A 12,081-nucleotide genomic window follows, 5' to 3' on the forward strand; every position below is an offset into this window, starting at 1 on the left:
GATTCTATGAAACCCAGCTCAGCCTCACAGGAACAAAGGCCAAGGCAGAAACAAAGGCTCTGTTGGACTCTCAAGTGAGTCACCCCGCTTCCCTTGGTCAGTTTGGGACTACAATGAGGTAATGCTCACATGACTCAGAAGGGGTTGGGGGCAAAGCAAAGAGGGAAGAAAGAACATGATAAAAGGGAGAGACGTTTGCTATGCTCTCTCTCTTCCACCTGCATCTACAGACACCACCACCAAGCAACTGAAGCGCTGATCAAAGGGGAGAGCCTGGCTGAAGGGCAGCCAGCCTGTGGTGAGAAGCATCTAAATTTGTAAGGGCACTAAAAGTATTAAGATCAGGTTAGAATGCGTTTTGCTTTTATTTCATTTGACCAAATCAGACTTGTTGTGTTTTGACTTAAAATCTATCTTTTGTAGTTAATAAATTTATTGTTTATTCTACCTGAAGCAGTGCATTTGGTTTGAAGTGTGTCAGAGACTCCCCTTGGGATAACAAGCCTAGAACGTATCAATTTCTTTGTTAAATTGAGGAACTCATATAAGCTTGCAGGTCCAGAGGGGATAACTGACCAGGGCAAGATGGAGGTTCCTAGGGTTGTGTCTGGTACCAGAGATATTGGCTAGTGTCAGTCGATTGCACAATCCAAGCAGCGGCTGGCCAGAAGTGCTCACCCACATACCTGGGAGCAGCTTACATGCCAGAGGCTGTGCGTGAACAGCCCGGGAGTGGGGGCTCTCACAGCACAGCAGGGTAAGGCTGGCTCCCAGAGTCCAGGACTGGAGAGACCTAGCAGATCACCGATAACACCACGGGAACTTCACAGGGGGCACCCCAACACCCCCTGCACCGGGCAGCCCCTCCCCGCTATACGAGGGGGCACCCCACACGCTGCTACCCCTGCCTCGCAGCAGCCCCCCCCCTTGGAGGCAACCGTAGCCCCGCCCCTAGAGATTAGCAGCGTTGGCCCCGCCCCTGGAGACGCTGGTTCTGGCCCGCGTTCGGTATGGTCCTCTGCGGCCCCCGTCAGGGGGCGGGGCACCACAGGCCGCACGGCGGCCCCCAGTCCTGGAGCCGGAAGCGGGGAGGTGTTGGGATGGCGGCCGCGCCGGGCCCCGCCCCTGGAGACGCGTCCGCCGCGTTGCCCCCGCCCCTGGAGACGCGGCGCGGCCGGGCCGGGGCCATGAAGCTGACGCGCAAGGCGGTGCTGGCCCGCGCGAAGGCCGCCGAGCTGGACAGCGTCCGCAAGCTCAACTGCTGGTGAGGGGCCGGGCGGCTCGGCCCCGCTGCGGGGAGCGGGGTAACTCGGGAAGGGGGCCCATGGGATGGGGACAATAGACTGAGCGGGGGGTGGGGTGCCAGGCTGCGGGAGGGCCCGGGCCCGAGGGTTGAAGGGCCGTTCGTTGCCCCTCGTGGTGTGTCCGCTGACCCTGAAGCCAGCGGACTCCATTAGCTGGGTGTCTCTGGCTGGTTACTGTGGGGCATTGGAGAGGCCCCGCAGCAACCCCAGCCCCCCACGCACGCTCTCTGCCAGCGTGCGGGTGATTCGGTGTCCTGACCAAATGGGGTTTCATTCAGAACCCGCGCTTGCCAGGGCTGTCAAACCCCTCCCACGGACCAGCCAGCCTCTCTCCCCAGAGCGACCTTGCACCCAAGAGGCTAACGTTTACCCGGCAATGTTTGTAAAACATGTCGAAGATAATCATGTGTAATACAATCGGTATTATGGGAATGATCACACTTGCTTGGCTGGCTACCAGTAGTTACTGAGCCCAGTTTGGCATTTATTTCCTCATAGGGTACAGACCCAGGAGGATATACACATTTCCTTCGCTCACACTGGCATTCTTATTTATCTTCAATAGAATGGTTCAATAAATGCATCATACTCTTCTGTCACCATAAATTATATATACTCAGTGTTAAGCTTGAGTATGTCATTGCTTACCAGTAAAAGAATTGTGGTCTAGGAATTTTTGGGGTGAAGTTATACAGGAGGTCAGAGTAGTGGATCACAATGGTCACTTCTGGCCTTGGAATTAGGAAGCTGTGAATTAAAAAAAATTCCATAGCAATGTTAGCCATGTTCCCATGCTGTCTAAAGAGACGCACAACAGTCAGTCTAGGGAAACTGTTGCTTACCAGTGCTGGATAAGCAAAAGCTCAAATCAAATATGTGAAATGAAAGGATTTACTGTCACTGAAAGTAACTACTGTTCTGTAATTAAATAATCCTGGGTGCATTGACCGCCTGGTAGGTTAAAACAGAGGATGAGGTGTGTGTTGCTTATTTTTGTTTAAATTCAACCAATGGCAGAAAAATTAATCTTTAGCAAAATGTGAGCAGGGCAGTGAAAATTCTCCTCTGGCTCTACTAGACCAATTGCATCCTATTCTGTACTGTGGAGAGAGTGCATGTGTTCTCCTGAAAGTGCAAAATTACATATGAGGGCAGGTCTTATTTGGGACAATCATAGTTTGTCAGACTCTCAAATCTGAGACTCAGATTTTCCTTGGACAAATTGCCTTTGAGGTTTTCTAAATGTATTAAATTCCCAGCATAACAGCACAGTGAGTAATCAAGAAATGCTACCTTTGGCTGACAATGTGGCTGAATCAACATTGCTGAGAGAATTAAAGCTTAACTTTAAATTTTCCTGACTTTGGGTATTTAATACAATTTTTAAAGATTAAGAGTTAAACGTGGAGTTTTGCATTTAGAATTCTTGGGTTTCTGTATCTGTGTTTAGTGTTGCCTTAGCTGGTGCAATTATCCCACACATGAAATGAAACTCATACTCGGTTCAATGCATGCTGCCCAGTTGTTATTGTATGTGGGGGAGGAGGGGAAAAGTGCCTCCTACATTGATCTCCTAACAGTAATTAAACACAGTCCCCACTGAACTCTGGCCAACTGCTGAGGATAGGACCAAATCATGATGAATGCAGCTTGGTCCTGTCCATCAGCTGATCAAACTGTATTATAAAATGATCTACAGAAAACAGTTTACACATGGCTGTATGGTCAGAGCAGGCAGGGTTCACACTTGCTGACATGACAGATGGTTCTGAATTGTCTTAGCAGTCGGGAAGGAGTGTGTTTACCTTCCAGCCACATGGTATGCTCATAAGGAGATGGAGTATCTACTGAGTGTGGGGAATCATAGTTTTATGCAGCTGAGACTACAGGGGAAAGTGGAAGCAATAAAACTGTCATGCCCCATTTGGGCTGTTGCAGAATCTTTAATTAGTGCCTTATGGAAGAAAGCACCATTTGAGCTTACATCCTATGTGGCTGAAGGACAGTTGGGGTGGCAAAGGTTCCTTAAGGGTCAGAGTTGGGAGGAGGGACAGGACATGCTCTGATATCTGGCATCCCCTGTCGCTCAAAAAAATGAAAAGACACCTCTGAGAATCCAGTTCTTTAAGATAACATAGATTTTTAAAAACACACTATTGACCTCAGCCATGGCTTTTTCCATACACCGAATGAAAAGATGCAATGTAAGTCCTCTTTTTAAAATATTTCTAAATTAATTCTCTGCTTTTTTGTCACTATTCAAAGTGGTTTATTTTTCTCTTGCAGGGGCAGCTGCCTCACAGATGTAAGTACTATTCTTGCAATTCTTAAAATCAGCCTTTTCCAGGACTGCTTTCCCAAACAAATCTCTAACGTTTCCCTAAAGTCAGGTATGATTAAGACACGTTCCTTGAGATCGAGGCCCCTTTTGTTGGCAGTTAGTCCCAACGGTAGAGCATTGGTCATTGATACAGTGCATAGCAAATTGCTGCCTCACGTGGGAATGGAGGGAGCCAAGTATCCCTTTGGAGTGCTTGGGAGTAAGAAAGCTCGCTAGTCTTACACCTCTCTACGGCTGTGAGATCTTGGGGACTGATTTAGGGTACATCTACACTGCAGTTGGGAGCATGCTTCCTAGCATGGGTAGACACACATGTGTTAGCTCTGCTTGAGCTAGCTTACGAAAAATAGCAGTGTGGCCACAGTGACTCAAGCTAGCGGCCCGAGTACAAACCCATCCAATGTGCTGGGTTGCCCTTGGGTGGCTAGCCCAGGCCACCAGAGCCACATTGCTATTTTTAGCATGCTAGCTAGTGCGTGTCTGTCTACAGAAGAACCTCCCACCTGACATACCCTGAGGGTACAGATCCTCTTCTTAGTTGGGAAGGTCATGTGTGAGGAGAGCTGAGCTCTTTGTATGTGTATTGGTGGGGGATCTTACAGCACCAAAAGTGTACCAGTACGGTGAGCACTTGTCACATGTTCTGAGCATTTGGAGAAGAGGAACAGAACCAGGTCTTATTTTCCATGCACAGTATGAGTGTCTGATTATCTGTGTTTCTGGGCATGGTGGAAGAAAATGGAATAGATACTGGCTACACTGTGCTTGGGGACTGAAAAAGAGGAGTGGCTGGGTCCAGGAAACTCCCCCTGTGTACAGTCAGTAGACTGACATTGACTTAAACCCATTAGAGTATCAAATCAACTAGCACGTTAGTGGGGCTATCTGAATAAGCACCTGATTATAGACAGATATCTTTAGAAAAAGTACAGTTCTTTATTGCATCTTTCTCTGTCTAGATTTCAATATGCCGTGAACTACCAAACATTGAAGTGATCACATTCAGGTGGGTGTCAAACTAGCAGCCTGAGAGCAGCAGCTGATAGAACAGAGGAAATCCTGTGTCGGGCAGATGACTACAATCTAGCACTATGCTTTTGGTACTTTACTCCTTACTGACCTCGTGACCGTGCCTCTGCCTGCCTGATCTCCAGTACTGAGTCAGGCTGTGTTCCCTCGGGGACAGAGATGCAGAGTGCATTTATTTCCAAGGCTATCTGAGTCTCTCCTGGCATTATGTAAACCTGCATTCTGTATTGGGGGGGAATGGGGGGGTGTTCATTTTGGGGGAGAAATAACTCTGAGGTGCAGTGTAAAACTTCATATTCTCTGTGACGGGTTCGGTCACAGAGACCCCCTTGGACTGTCACCTGATGTGCTGAGATTACCTTTGAGCCAGTTTTCCCTGCCAACTTGGGACTTCAGAACCCTGCCTTGTTGAGCCCGACACTCTAGCCTTCTGCAACACACACCCAGGTTTGGTCCACGCCCCAAAGCTGGAGACTTTAACCAAAAACTGCTTAGCAAGTCACCTATCTCCAGCACCCAGACACCCAGCTCCCAATGGGATCCAAACCCCAAATAAATCCGTTTTATTCAGTATAAAGCTTATACAGGGTAAACTCATAAATTGTCCGCCCCCTATAACACTGATAGAAAGATATGACCAGTTGTTTGCTCCCCCAGGTATTAATCACTTACTCTGGGTTAATTAATAAACAAAAATGATTTTATTAAGTATAAAAAGTAGGATTTAAGTGTTTTCAAGTAATAACAGACAGAACAAAGTAAGTCACCAAGTAAAATAAAGCAAAAACACGCAAGTCTAAGCCTAATACATTAAGAAAATGATACAAGTAATATCTCACCTTCAGAGATATTCCAATAAGCTTGTTTCACAGACTAGACTCCTTCCTAGTCTGGGCCCAATCCTTTCCCTGGTACAGTCCTTGTTAGTTCCAGCTCTGGTGGTAACTAGGGATTTCTCATGACTGGCAGCCACTTTTGTTCTGTTCCACCCCGTTTTATATCTTTGGCCCAAGGCAGGAATCTTTTGTCTCCCTCTGGGTCCCCACCCCTCCTAAATGAAAAAGCACCAGATTTAAGATGGAATCCAGTAGCATGTGACATGGTCACATGTCCTGTGAGACCCTAGCCATCATTCTTCCAGGGGTGGCCTGCAAGTCCCCAGGAAGGTTTGCGAGTAAACAGAGCCATTCACAACCAATTGTCCTAGTCCATGGGAGCCATCAAGATTCCAAGCCACCATTAATGGCCCACACTTTGCATAATTACAATAGGACTTCAGAGTAATACTTCGTATTTCTAGCTTCAGATACAGGAATGATACATTTATACAAATAGGTTGAACACACTCAGTAGATTATAAGCTTTGTAATGATACCTTACAAGAGACCTTTTGCATAAAGCATATTCCAGTTATATTATATTCACATTCATAAGCATATTTCCATAAACATATGGAGTGCAACGTCACATTCTCCCTTATACATAAATTCTATTCCATGTTCCTGACTGGGTTCTGTAGGTCTGCTGGCCCCACACAGTGTCATGAAACTTGTACCAGGCTGGAGAATGTTTGTGTTGAAGTTCTTCTGGATTCTTTCTTAGCTTCTTATGGCATCTTGGAATATAGATCTTGCAAACTATACTGAAAAATCTGTGAAGCTTCTAAAATCTTAACCTTAAAGCCATTTGGTTTGTGGAGCATGCAAGAACTGCTCTTGGGTGTGTATGAGGAGCATATGCAGAAAGAGGGTATAACAGCCAATAAATGGTTCTAGTGAGCAAGAGCTGTTTACAGAATTAGCAAAGAGCCAGGAATCTGCTCATCTCTGTAACCCTGTGCCCCTTTCACTATTTAAAAAAGAAAAACCTCTTGGCATTTTAATTCAAAGTGCCTCTTTAACATTAGCTGCTTATTGGTGGGAGAGGGGGAAAGCAACAACATACCTGCCTTCTCCTGCAAAACAGGTCTCTGGCTCCTGCCAAATTAGCCCCTGCCTTTGGGTCTCAGCCATACCTTGGAGCAGTGGTGGGCAACCTGTAGCCCACGGGCCGCACCTGGCCCATCAGGGTAATCCACTGGTGGGCGGCAAGACCGTTTATTTACATTGACCATCCGCAGGCACGGCTGCCCGCAGCTCCCAGTGGCCAATGGTTTGCTGTTCCCGGCCAGAATGTCCCTGTGGCGCATGCTGCTTCCCGCAGCTCCCATTGGCTGGGAACGGCGAACCATGGCCACTGGGAGCTGCGGGTGGCCGTGCCTGTAGACAGTCATTGTAAACAAACTGTCTCACAGCCCACCAGTGGATTACCCTGAAGGGCCACACGGTGCCCACTACTGCCTTGGAGTGTCTGCATAGCTCCATAGCCGCCCCAGTTAGTGCTTGGGTCCTGAAGCATTCCATGCATTGAAGATGCCTGTTTTCATGGCTCAGGGGAGAAGTTATAAAGAGAAATAAGAGCAGGATGAACATAGATCCTTCTTGGACACTGCTTTTCTCTTTCCCACTGAGCTGTCCCTTGGCAGCAGGAGCCTGTGGGGCCCATCTTAGCCTCCATGTCCAGGAGTGCTGTCTCAGCAAAAATGTCTTTTCAAGACCAAGAGATGTGAGTGACAGTGCTAAAATTAGAAGAAAAATATGGGAGGGAGAGGAGGGGAGGAGTTCCAGAGGCAGTGTGATGAAGTGGAGCATTCAGAAGGGCAAAGCAAGCTGGCTATGTTTATGTGAACCTGTTTCTGCTAGCTGACTGCTGGATAGTATTTTTAGGGCCCTAAAAGTAGCACAGTTGGCCTCTCTCTGGTCAGTGTTTTTTGTTACCAAATGCTATCTCAACCTATTTGTGTTTGGCAGCTGGGCACCCAGAATGCACTGCACCATCTTAGAGGAGGCTTTCAGGCTCCCACTGTAGGAATGATACAGAAACTAGGACTGAAGAGCTGCAGTGTTGCAGGGGTCCTGCTTCTGCCTGAAAGTTATATTGAGGGTGGAGCTGGTAATTTTTAGGGCCAGAGACTCATTTCTGATGTCCGTGTAATCTCTGTCCAGTGTGAACAGTATCTCCAGCCTGGAGCCAATGAGTCAGTGCCAGAACCTGAGTGAGCTCTATCTGAGGAAGAACAGCATCCCGAGTCTGAACGAGCTCTTCCATCTGAAAAACCTGCCCCGGCTGAGGGTCCTGTGGTTGTCTGAGAATCCCTGTTGTGGTCCAGACCCCCACCGGTACAGAATGACTGTGCTGCGCAACCTCCCCAACCTTCAGAAGCTTGACAACCAAGGTGGGAATCTCAGAATAGAGTCAGTGGCAGAAAGCTTCAGAAAAACCAAGGTTCTGAACTGCCCTGACCCTTAGGGAGTCTTGTTTGGGTTTGTTGGAAATTCAACATACACACCCTAGAACAGCTGAATACTTTACGTAATAAAACTCTCTCTCTTGGCTCTTGTGTGGGCTAAGACAGCACAACAGTAACCCACTCAGCAGTGCTTTGTGCAGAATGGTGCAGGTAGATCTGCCTATGTTGTCAGCCAGCGTTTTCAAACTGTCCTATCCTTTACCCTCTCCGTACAGCAGTAGTTAACAATACCACACAGGGAATGTATGACCAATATCTTCACAGTCATTATCTCAGATACTGTGCCACCAGTTAGTTTGTTACGGGACTCTCGTTTGCTCTTGCAAAACGCAGATGCTGTAACTGGCTCTGCTCCTACTGTCAAAGAAAGTAGGACATGTCGTTCTGTTTGGTAAAGGGATCTTCTGCTGTCAAAACAACAGCTTATGTATCCCACAGTCTCTATCTGCAGATCCTGCTGCTGGGAAAAAGGAGGAGGGCTCCAAGAGACCTCTGTGAAACCTCTCCTTTAGTATCCCTCTTTATTTGGAGGAGGTAGGGCTGCCAGAGACTTTCCCCTTAGGCTTTGCTGCAGAACAAAGTGGGAAATGAGGACCGCTGATAGTTAGGGGGTATCCCTTATGTCCCTGCTCTCGTACAAGCTGACTGTACCTGCTGTCTCGTCTGTAGTTTGTTACACTACTGGTTGCAGTAATATATTCCAAATTAGAACGATGGTCTGTTTTCCATGTTGATAGAATTCCCTAGAGCATCAGACTGGGCTTCTAACATGTGCTTGTATGTTTTTGGAAGCTGTGACAGAAGAAGAATTGTCACAGGCCCTGGTAGATGGGGAGGAGATCACTGCACCTCCAGCTAAGCGAAATCTGGAGAACGGCTGCCCAGAGGCCAATGAATCGAGTACCACTGAGTGCACAATGGAGCCAAAGAGTGAACATCTGAATTTCACCCTGGAGGAGACAAAGTGAGGGCTCGGTTATTAATTGTTGGGATTCCTTTGCTAAACTTGTATGTCACATGGGGAGATCCTACCAGAAATACTCCTGACAACCAACCCCAACATACCATGGGCCACAGCCGCAGCTGATCAAATCCACATAGCACCACTGAAGACAATGGAGCTATGCTGATTTTACACCAGCTGAGAACCTGGCCTTGTGCATACAGAGTAGGTCCTTCCATAGGTTGCTTCCTATTTTGCAGTACAACAGCTATGTGTGTGCATGAAAGGGAAGGGATCTTCATATTGAATTATGGTCCTTCTCACTTTTCCTTTTTAAATGTGCCACCTATTATCCAAATGTGCGATGTAGACTCAGCTCTGTGGTCCCAGTTAGCATCACTCCTGTAGTTCCAGCGCTGAGAATTGGATTCTGTCATTCCAGACAGTGCTGGGAGCAGGCTCCTTCTGGCGTTGGGTGCTCTCATTTTGTGTACTGCCTTTTTTCCCCCCGCACAGCAAGATTCGAGAGCAACTTGGCATGAAGCCTGTTCCCAGAGATAAATTTTCCTCCTTTTCGCCCAGGGAGACTGATGGCAGCAGAAAGAAGAGGGTGAGTGTATTTAAAGGCTAAAGTTGCTACCTTCTAATGTGTCAGGCAAGTTTAAAGAATAAATCTCTGGATCCAGAAAATGTACAACTTTGTACTACCAGATTTGGGTGCACCCAAAGCTGCATAGAACTTTCTGGGTGGGAAGTGGGTGCTGGTCACGTGCCTTTGGGGTAAGTGTCTTGCAGGCTGTTTATTTGTGGCAGAAGCACTGTTGAGCTAAGTGGCTAGCTAGTCCCTGAGATCCATCCTTAGGTGTTGGGGAGCATACAGTGGAGATTAGCCTGTGAATCTATGATACTGTAATGCCTTTAATAAGAAAAGGGGTCAGGATTGATCCCATCAGATAATCATAGGTTAATCTCTACTATCAATTTAATAGCCATCTTTCCTATAGAAAATACGGCCTTGATTCTCCTCTCAGCAGCTGTGGCCAGTGTGTGGCAATGCTACTCTATGGGAGTAAGTTTCACAGAACGTGTATCTGGCCTGGATGGGACTTGGAGTGTGGCTTGGGCCCACCACCATCACCTCAGTGAATAAAGGAAGGTCAGAATGTGGTCTAGACTAGTCTTGGTCTATTTTGTTTCTCCCCCTGCAGCCAACTGCGGTACTTGTCCACAGAGCTGCAGGTGTCTATTCCGCAGGCCTTGGATTCGGCACCCATAGGGAGTGGCCTTCTCAGTAGAAGGGCACTGTCTTCCTATAACCAGGCAGAGGAGTAGAGAATCTAGAAGTGTGAAAAACACAATCTAGTAACCTTTGAAAACCAGCCCCTAAATGACCCATCACCTTGCTGGGTCAGAGTCCGTACATCTAAAGTAGAAATAATGTCTGTCATGTCTTGACAGAACAACATCCTCAATGCTATCCTGCTGCTCATGAAAGAGCTGGACACAGAGGGCCTGGAAATCATCCACCAAACAGTGGGGAAGAGACTTCAAGCCTTACAGAAGAAGGAGCTTCAGGAAGAGCGATAGTGCCCATTGCAGAATTCTCCAAAGCAGCCACTTTCTGGGCTCACAGAAATGGAACCAGACTGGCAGCACCAGTTCTGCCCACATGCACTTCAGGCGACAGTAAAATCCTCTCTATAGCCTGCTGCACTTTACCTGGGGTGGACTGGGAGGGGGCAGTACTGACCATAGGAAGAAACCAACTCTTGCAACACATGACATCCCCCTTGGCTGTGCATGCCAGGCCTGTGTTGGGAGCTGCCGAGCAAATCTTGCAGCATGCTTTCATCCCACACGACAGGTTCTATTATGCTCATAACTCACATAGCTGAATCCATGCAGTCTAACTTGGTGCTCCCCTAGGACTCACAAGGGAGTCAGAAAACAAAGGTGAGCTGGGGTAAAGCAATCGGTGAAGAAGGGAGGAGAAAGATAACTCTGCTTGTGCTGATGAAAGGGAGTGGAGGAGAGACCTGCCCAGCAGCTACAAATACCATTGCTATTAGGTTTGTTCCAAGAGTGGCTTTAATCAGAGTAATGCTTGGGCAGAGCCCTATAGTTCCTTTCCTTTGCCTCTCTGGGAGTGTAGTATCGCAGAAAGGGTTTATGCCATGCCTTCAAGAGTGGGAGGAGACGGAAAGCAACTTCTGCCAATAAAGATGAGGTTTCACAAAAACAGACTTCTGAACAGATGTGCTAAAAAGAATCACTTAACTCTTAAATTTTTGGTGCAGTTTTTGAAGCTCAGTGTCAAAGTGTTAGTTTATTTTCAACTCCTACCATTTCTTAGTCAGCAGCTTCTTACCCAGTCAAAGGGGTAACTCCAAATATTATCTTGTTGCAACTGAGCCTAAATTCAAGATTCTGGGTGATAAATAACTCTCTCCTGTGTGCTGAAATTTCTCTGCTTTCCATCACCATTCACTCCTTCAGTCTTCAAAGCAGCTAAGAAAAATTTACAACTACTGCAGAGAAAGATAGCCCAGGTGTTCTGACCATGGTAGCAATTGAGACAGAAACAAGCTGGGGATGTTTGCTGGGAGATCTGCTTAGACAGGAGGGTGGAATTGTTCTTTACTGACAAGACTGAACTTCTTAAAAGTGTACAGAACTGTTAAATGCTAAATAAAATGCTGTCCCTATTAGATGGAGTCTGTCAAATCATGTCTGGTGCTATTAAGGGTACTTGGAATAGAGGTGATCAAAGTGATTCTGTTAAGCATCACACATACTAACCTCACTCTGCACCTGTGAAGGGGAGAGGATCCAGGCAGCCTCAGCTCTGCCCTATTAACTTGACTACATAAACAGCTAACCCTGTTGTTGCAAATATCGCATGCACCTATTACATCTTTATAGTGCTGAGCTGCTTTGATCCGTTCTCAGGGTTGGAGCAGAGAATCCTGCTTTAGAACCAAGTGCTGCAACTCACTCTAATTGTCTGGCTGGAAAAAAAGCTGAGGCTCTTCGTCTCCTCTAACGCAGAGCTCAAGGCAGCAGTTGTGCTCTTCTACATTGTGCCAGGGATGCCACCCAATGGAGTGAGGGGCTG

At 47.2% G+C, this 12,081-nt stretch overlaps 1 protein-coding gene across 1 annotated transcript; it reads left to right on the forward strand.

The window, feature by feature from the left end:
- The first annotated feature begins 1,027 nt into the window (after positions 1-1,027).
- Positions 1,028-11,674, forward strand: CFAP410 (cilia and flagella associated protein 410). Its single transcript, XM_037909094.2, has 7 exons — positions 1,028-1,264; positions 3,591-3,609; positions 4,605-4,651; positions 7,719-7,948; positions 8,816-8,987; positions 9,483-9,576; positions 10,425-11,674. Exons 1-7 carry the CDS (start codon positions 1,101-1,103, stop codon positions 10,551-10,553), a joined length of 855 nt encoding a protein of 284 aa, XP_037765022.1. The 5' UTR covers positions 1,028-1,100; the 3' UTR covers positions 10,554-11,674.
- The last annotated feature ends 407 nt before the right edge of the window (positions 11,675-12,081 follow it).

Source organism: Chelonia mydas, chromosome 9, assembly GCF_015237465.2.
Source record: "Chelonia mydas isolate rCheMyd1 chromosome 9, rCheMyd1.pri.v2, whole genome shotgun sequence".
In the NCBI taxonomy this organism is placed as follows: domain Eukaryota; kingdom Metazoa; phylum Chordata; order Testudines; family Cheloniidae; genus Chelonia; species Chelonia mydas.

Bases quoted from the DNA above. Each gene is read 5' to 3' on its own strand.
- CFAP410 (XM_037909094.2), top strand. From the start codon at position 1,101: ATGGCGGCCGCGCCGGGCCCCGCCCCTGGAGACGCGTCCGCCGCGTTG. The intron at 7,949-8,815 runs GTGGGAATCTCA...TGTTTTTGGAAG, and splicing joins TCAGAAGCTTGACAACCAAG to CTGTGACAGAAGAAGAATTG. The intron at 8,988-9,482 runs GTGAGGGCTCGG...CCCCCCGCACAG, and splicing joins TTCACCCTGGAGGAGACAAA to CAAGATTCGAGAGCAACTTG.